This window comes from Bombina bombina, chromosome 1 (genome assembly GCF_027579735.1).
Source record: "Bombina bombina isolate aBomBom1 chromosome 1, aBomBom1.pri, whole genome shotgun sequence".
In the NCBI taxonomy this organism is placed as follows: Eukaryota; Metazoa; Chordata; class Amphibia; order Anura; family Bombinatoridae; genus Bombina; species Bombina bombina.
In genome coordinates this window covers 1,203,502,436-1,203,510,641 of record NC_069499.1, presented here as the reverse complement: position 1 = coordinate 1,203,510,641, position 8,206 = coordinate 1,203,502,436, and the positions used below count along the sequence as shown (strand labels likewise).

At 43.5% G+C, this 8,206-nt stretch overlaps 1 protein-coding gene across 1 annotated transcript; it reads left to right on the top strand.

Moving 5' to 3' along the window:
- Positions 1-3,056: 3,056 nt before the first annotated feature.
- Positions 3,057-3,944, top strand: LOC128641986 (acyl-coenzyme A thioesterase THEM4-like). Its single transcript, XM_053694618.1, has one exon. It carries the CDS (start codon positions 3,325-3,327, stop codon positions 3,832-3,834), a length of 510 nt encoding a protein of 169 aa, XP_053550593.1. The 5' UTR covers positions 3,057-3,324; the 3' UTR covers positions 3,835-3,944.
- The last annotated feature ends 4,262 nt before the right edge of the window (positions 3,945-8,206 follow it).

The window sequence follows — 8,206 nt, the reverse complement described above, 5'->3', positions numbered from 1 at the left end:
GGATCCCCATTTCAGCACAAAAGGAACGCCAAAATCTGGAGGCAAACTGGCTACCCCGGTCCAACACTATCTCCTTGGGTAACTCATGTAAACGGAAGACCTCCCGGGCAAAAATTAAAGCAAGCTCCTGAGCGGTAGGCAACTTCTTCAAGGGAATGCAATGTGACATTTTAGAAAAACGGTCAACCACCATAAGGATAACAGTATTGCCATTGGAAACAGGGAACTCGACAATGAAGTCCATGGAAAGATGTGTCCAAGGACGCTCACCATTAGCAATAGGTTGAAGAAGACCCACAGGTAGACGTAGAGGAGTCTTATTCTGTGCACAAACTGAGCAGGAGGCAACATACGCAGCAACATCAGAACGAAGACCTGGCCACCAGAGTTGTCGAGTGACAGACCAACTCATTTGGTTCTTGCCTGGGTGACCTGTGGCTTTAGGATAGTGGTAAGTGTGCAAAAGTTTAGTTTGAAGATTCTCAGGAACAAAACACTTACCACTAGGTTTCTCAGGAGGTGCTTTGGTTTGTGCAGCCAGGATCTCCTCCCCCAAGGGAGAAGTCAAATTAGTACGTATGGTAGCCAAAATATGGTCAGGAGGTATAACTGGAGTAGGTACAGACTCCTCCTTGGACAGAGGCGAAAATTGTTGAGAGTGGGCATCAGCCCTAATATTCTTACTACCAGGCAGGTAGGAGACCACATAAACCGAGACAGAAATAGCTCCCATCTGGCCTTTCGGGGTGACAAACGTTTTACTTCAGATAGATAAGTTAAATTCTTGTGGTCAGTAAGAATGAGCACTGGCACGCTAGTACCCTTGAGAAGATGCCTCCATTCCTTGAGTACCAAAATTATTGCCAGTAATTCCCTGTCGCCAATTTCATAATTGCACTCCGCTGGAGACAATTTCTTAGAGAAGAAACCACACGGATGCAAGGAACCGTCAGGCGTAGGACGCTGAGACAAGAGGACGCCTACTCCAGTCTCATGTGCATCAACCTCAAGAACGAAAGGCAGGACGGGGTTAGGATGAGCAGGAACTGGAGCGGCAGCAAAGGCAGTCTTAAGACTATCAAAGGCCTTAATGGCAGTAGGTGACCAATGGAGTGCATCATTCTCTTTATGGGTAATGTCTGTGATAGGTTTGACCAAGGAAGAAAAGTTTTTAATAAACTTTCTATAGTAATTGGCGAACTCCAAAAAAGTTGAATAGACTGAAGACCAACTGGGCGTGGCCACTGCAGAAAACTTGGAAGCTCACCAGTTTGCCAAAAGGGATTTACTTTATTGTAGAGACAGCAGGGTCCAACAACCACGATGTTTTGGGGCAATTGCCCCGAAACGTCGTGGTTGTTGGACCCTGCTGTCTCTACAATAAAGTAAATCACTTTTTGCAAACTGGTGAGCTTTCCATCCTTTACTTTCTGTCACTGTTATATGGGAGTTTGGTAGTAACTCCTTGGAGCTCAGACCATTGGCGTTAGTGCTGGATATTTCTGACTTTCCACTGCAGATAACTTGTCAGGATCCATGGAAAACCCTGCAACAGAGATAACATAACCTAGGAAGGTTACTTGAGTCTGATGAAACTCACATTTCTCGAGTTTACAAAACAGGCCGTAGTCTGTGAAGAACCCGTGTAACATCAGAACGATGAGCCTCAAGTGTGGGTGAGTGTATGAGGATGTCATCCAAGTACACCACAACACACTGTTGCAGCATATTTCGTAGGACATCATTAATAAATTCCTGGAAAACAGAAGGAGCATTACAAGATACTCATAATGCCCGCTCCTGGTGTTAAATGCTGTTTTCCATTCGTGGCCCTCCTTGATCCTAACGAGATTGTACGCTCCTCTCAAATCAAATTTAGTAAGGACCGTTACTCCCTTGAGGTGGTTAAAGAGTTCCGTAATGAGCGGAATAGGGTAAGCATTCTTAATGGTAGGATGATTAAGACCCCTATAATCGATGCATGGTCTTAACTCGCCAACATTTTTCTTCACAAAGAAGAAGCCAGACCCTGCAGGAGAGCATGATTTGTGGATGATTCCCCGTGACAAAGCATAGGCAACATACTCCTCCATAGCACAATTCTCTGCAACAGAGGGTAAACCCGGCCCGAGGAGGAATGGCTCTGGGTTGCAGGTCTATGGCACAATCGTAAGCACGGTGAGGAGGCAACGTACTGGCACGCACCTTGTCAAAAACGTCCAGGAACACTCGGTACTCCTCTGGCAATTGAGATACCGAAGAAGTGCACAAGATTTTAACTGGTTTCTGAAGACAAGTGGAAATACATTGCGGAGACCACAACAAAATTTAGGACCTGCGCCAGTCGAGACTGGGATTGTGCTTTTGGAGCCAGGAATAACACAGAACAACCGGAAAATGTGGAGAGTTAATCACCTGGAACTGGAGTGTTTCAAAATGGAGAGCCCCAACAGCCATGGATTACGGAGCAGTTTTGTGAGTAACGAGTGCGGGCTGAAGGGGCCTGCCATCAATGGCCTCAATAGCAAGCGGAACGGACCAAGGCAAAACAGGAATGGAGTGCTTTGATACAAAAGCACTGTCAATGAAATAGCCCGCAGCACCGGAGTCAACAAGAGCCTGGGTGACTATGGAGGAGTCCATCCAGGAAAGGACAACCGTGACCAAAGGTTTCTCCTTTAGCGGTTCCGGGGACGAGGATAAACCACCCAAGGTCTGCCCCCGACAGGACTTTAGGTGTGAGAGTTTCCCGGCCGTGTAGGACCTGACTTCAAAAGGTGGCCCTGTAACCCACAATAGAGGCAGAGCCCCTCCCTCCTCCTAAAGGCCCTCTCCGCCGTGGAGAGACACGTGAATCCCAACTGCATCGACTCAGCAGTACCTGGTGACTCGGGACCAGGAGGCATGGGTGGGAGAGGGAGGCATGGGTGGGAACGAGCACGTAGGAGACAACGGAACAGAGGGCCTCTTTCTTAGTCTGATGTCAATTAGGATCAAAAATGACACCAATGGGATTGCAACACCGTTCAGAGAGATGTGAGAGGATGAATATGATGTGAAGAGCAAAGAGAGCGGACAGGAAGCACAACAGTGAGGAGCCAGAGAAAGATCAAGAATTGTAGAGTACTTTATGGAGTTTATTATCCGGAAACCACCATGTTGCAGAGTTGTGCTAGGCTACTGCGGGTTGGGTCTACCCTCTGCCATCAAAATAGTCTGAAACAAACTTCCATTTCCATGCCACAATGTTTCTCAGTCAGCCATCCGTATTCTTCTGGGACATCGTGAGATTTTGGTTTCCCAAATGATACATGGAGCCAGAACATGGTGAATTTATATAATAGATTTTTGGAACTGAGTAAGGATGGCAGCTGGAAGCGGATTCCTTCTTTCAACACCACTGTACATCACATGGAAGGTGACATTGTGGAGCCACGGCAAGAGAAACGTCTTTTTACCAGGAACTTAGATAAAGATGGTGTTGGGTTTGAGTACACTATGTTCTACAACATTGCAAAGAAGAGGATGGTTACCCTTTTTCAATCTGGGCCGTACTTGGAAGGACCACCTGGGTTCACACATGGAGGCTGCATTGCAACCATCATTGACAGCACAGCTGGAGCCTGTGTTGTGTGCACCTATGGGAGTGTCATGACAGCAAATCTAAATGTCAACTACCGCAACTCAATACCACTGGGAAGTACTGTAATTGTGGATAGTCAGGTGGACAAGGTAGAAGGGCGAAAAGTATATGCCAGCTGTCAGATCCGAAGCCATGACGATGCTTTGCTTCACACAGAAGCCACAGCTCTGTTCATCAAGCTGAACCCTTAAGAGGAGAATTCTTCTGACTGACCTAAAAATTCTAACGGAAAAATAGACTAGTGTTTGCCACTATTGATCTCTGACATTTAATAGCAAAGCAAAAGTTTGCAATTGCAAGACAATAGAACATAGTATACACATTTTTTTACTGGCATTTATCATTTACTAGCTGTAGCTTCTTGTATTGCCAGATAAGTTTTATTTGTAACCGTTCTACAGTTAATAAAATTCTGCACCATGGAACCTTTGCTCAACAACTGTCCAGGATGTTCTATCATATGGTCACATCAGTGTTTGAAGGCATCTTCTTCTGATCACCATTATATATAACTGTTACTAAGTACCGTGGGTTTGCAAAGCTCCAGAATCCTACAATGCTGGAGTGGGAACTCTTCATTCTGGGTGTTCAGTTTTATATTGTATGACAAAAGTATTTATGCTGGGTATATTTTTTAGCATAATATTTTTGTATGACGAAATGCCTCACATTAGGATCTGCAAACAAAATGTATAAGGTGTGAGTGCTGTTTCATAAAGGCTAACATTATAAATTCAATAGCTTTAAAAAAAAAAAAAAAATGACACCAATGCCTTCTATTAAACCTCTGGCAGCAACTTAGTCTTTAATCGCATCAGAGAGCCCATGAAAGAAGGCGGCAACAAGGGCTTCATTGTTCCAACCTACCTCTGCGGCAAGCGTACGAAACTCAAAAGCATACTGAGCAACAGATCTTGTACCTTGCTGTATGGACACGAGTCGTTTAGCAGCATAGGAGGAGCGAGCCGGAACATCAAATACCCTTCGAAAGGAGGCCACAAATTCAAGGTAATTTGAAATCACAGGTTTATTAGTCTCCCACAAGGGATTAGCCCAGGCAAGAGCTGTGTCAGAGAGTAACGAGAGGAGAAATCCCACCTTAGCTCTGTCAGTGGGAATCGCTTGAGGTAACATCTCAAAGTAAATGCCTGCCTGGTTCAAAAACCCTCTGCACTGATTAGGATCACCTCCATATCGCTGAGGTAGAGGTGCAGAACCGGACATGCTCCTAGTAGGACTAGGTGCAGCAGCGGAAACAGGAGCAGCCATAACTTGCGGGACACTTTGGTCCAAATGTGCAGTGCGAGTCAGCAGGGTTTGCAGGGATAGTGCAAATTGATCCAAGCGGTGTTACTGTTCATCCATCCTGGAAATTATGGCAGGAAACGGTGGATTCTTGGCCACATCAGGATTCTTGGCCCTTGCGTAATGTCTGGGTGCCAGGAATCAGACTGAGACGAGAAGTGCAAAAATAATCACACCTTTATTAATAGCAAAAAATAATAAAAAGTCCACAAGTCAAATAACAAGCCAGGAATCAAAACTAGAGCTGGTAGTTAGACGAGCCGAGTCAGGAGCCAAAGCGAGTAGTCAGACGAGACGATATCGGGAACAAGGAGAACAGCAGAGTCAGGAACAAGCCAGGGATCAGGAACCAGGAGGGACGTCAGACAGCGAGGTAAAACACAGGAGCTCTCACAAACAGGTCGGAGACAACGCAAGGGCAAAGCATACTGAACAGAGGCCCTTTAAATAATAAGTGACGACATCACAATTCTGAGACTGCATCCTGTCTCACACGGATGATGTATAACAGTCTGGCAATAAAAGGAAGTGCAGGAAATGAGCAGTATCATACAGTATGCACCAGAGTCAGCAAGAGAGGTGAGTAAAATGGCTGCCAGCAGTACATGGCAAACAAAACAGGGAAAAAATCCTGACACTAAGGAGTTTAGACAATCTTCCTCTTTGTTGTCAGTTTATTCAGGGAAGCGTATGGGGCAGAAGGCTACTTAGACTTCCCTATCTTTTTGTTTAAGAATTGTCATCCGCTTAGCTTATGAGACAGCTCGACATTGTCCTCCTGATGGGGATAACCGCTCATTCCACTAGAGCTGTGTCTTCCTCTTGGGCCTTTAAGAACGAGGCCTCTATGGATTAGATTTGTAAGGCAGCTACCTGGTGGTCCTTACATACGTTTTTCAAACTTAAACACGTTTGATGTTTTTGCTTTGGCTGAAGCAGCTTTCGGGAGAAAAGTTTTGCAGGCTGTGGTGCTCACAGAATAGGGTCTCTTCCTTTTTGTTCCCTCCTGTTACTCATTCAGTGTCCTCTGGAGCTTGGGTATAGTTTTCCCAAAAGTAAGCAATGAAACCGTGGACTCTCCCTATCCTAGGAAGCACATAAATTATTTTCCTTCCGGATTGGGAGAGTACATGGCCCCCACTTGTTTTTTCTTGTCTATGGGTGGTCCCCTATTTATTTTATTTTTCTAGCACCATTTATACCCTAATGTTTCTCCTACTTTTCCTTGTTCCCTCGGCAGAATGACTGGGGTAATGAGGAAGTTGGAACGATATTTAAGCCTTTGGCTGGGGTGTCTTTGCCTCCTCCTGGTGGCCAGGTGTTGTATTTCCCAACACTAAGAAATAAGGCTGTGTACTCTCCCTATCCGGAAGGAAAGGAATTTATCTAGTAAGCATAAATTATGTTCTTATTATTGCTACTAAAAAGACAGCATGAAAAGCATACTCTGCTGCCCAACAAAAATTTAAAACTCTACAGTACTAGTCGGATTGGCATATTATTGAAAATATAGTGTTTATTGTAGTCAACAATAAGTGTATAATGATATAAAGGGATTGATACAAGGTTGCTTTCAATATCACATATAGTGGTAACTATATTGTAGCATTAATATATCAATGGTTATTAAGTTCGTATTACATCAAATGTGAAATGGCGATTATAGATTGGGTCAAACTTGTCAATCATCTCAGCAGCCCATATCATTGGTTATGATCGACATCTCATCTGGCCTTAACAAATTTGAATTAGAGTATGTTTAAAAGTATTAAAGTTATGAATTTTAAAAAGATTAGACTTTGGAAGATATTTAATGTTATTATAAAGCAATTTTACTTAGTTCCTAGTTGATAAGAATATGTGAAAAGAACATAGGAATTTGATTAATATCGGAACGGTTTTGTGCCTGCCACAATTGGTTGATTGAGCTGTCAATTATTAGTAAGTTTGACAATTGGAAACTTATCTTTGTTACTTAGTTCTATTTTAGTGTCAGATTATTTAATATATATTATAATAGTTGTGAGATTAAATTTATGTACAGTGTCAAATAGATCATTAAAGGGACATGAAATTGAAAACATTTCTTTCATGATTCAGATAGAAGTAAATAGGAAAGTTGTTTAAAATTGTATTTTCTATTTAAATTGCATCCTTCTCTTGTTAGCCTTTGCTGAAAGGTTTACCTAGGAAAGCTCAGGAGCACCAAAGAACCTAGGTTCTAGCTGCTGATTGGTATCTGTGTATATATATATATATATATATATATATATATATACACACACATACAGTGGATATAAAACGTCTACACACCCCTGTTAAAATGTCAGGTGATGTAAAAAAATGAGACAAAGATAAATCATTTCAGAACTTTTTCCACCTTTAATGTGACCTATAAACTACAACTCAATTGAAAAACAAACTGAAATCTTTTAGTTAAAGGGTAATAAAAATAAAAAATTAAAATATGGGGCGCGATCCGATAAAGATCGTAGTTTGCGGCGCAAGCGAGGGAACCCCCGCCGCCCGTAGTTTCAGGTCGCAACTCGAGCTATCCCATATACGGCGCCATCAGAGGCTAAAGTGCCGTAAGTCGGATAAACCAGCGATGTCCAGAAATCTGCGTAAGTACAAATTTCTGGACTCGCCAGTGACTTACGGCACTTTAGAAACTGCCGGCGCCTACAAAATCTAAGTTATAAAATCACCCATACTGTCTAACACGCCTCCCAAACATAGCCCGACACGTCTAACCCTCTATCCGCTATCCCCCCTCACTATCCTAACACTAAAAAATGTATTAACCCCTAAACCGCCGCTCCCGGACCCTGCGACCACCTAATAAAGTTATTAACCCCTAAACCGCCGCTCCCGGACCCCGCCGCCACCTACATTATCTATATTACCCCCTAATGTGAGCTCCTACCCCGCCGCCACCTACATTACCTACCCCCTAATGTGAGCCCCTTACACCGCCGCCATCTACATTACCTACCCCCTAATGTGAGCTCCTACCCCGCCGCCAGCTATATTAAAATTATTAACCCCTAATTTAATCCCCCTATACCGCCACCAGCTATATTAATTACATTAACCCCTAATTAAATCCGCCTATACCGCTGCCAGCTATATTAATTACATTAACCCCTAATTTAATCCCCTTACCCCGCCGCCAGCTATATTAATTACATTAACCCCTAATCTAATCCCCCTATACCGCCGCCAGCTATATTAAATACATTAACCCCTAATCTAATC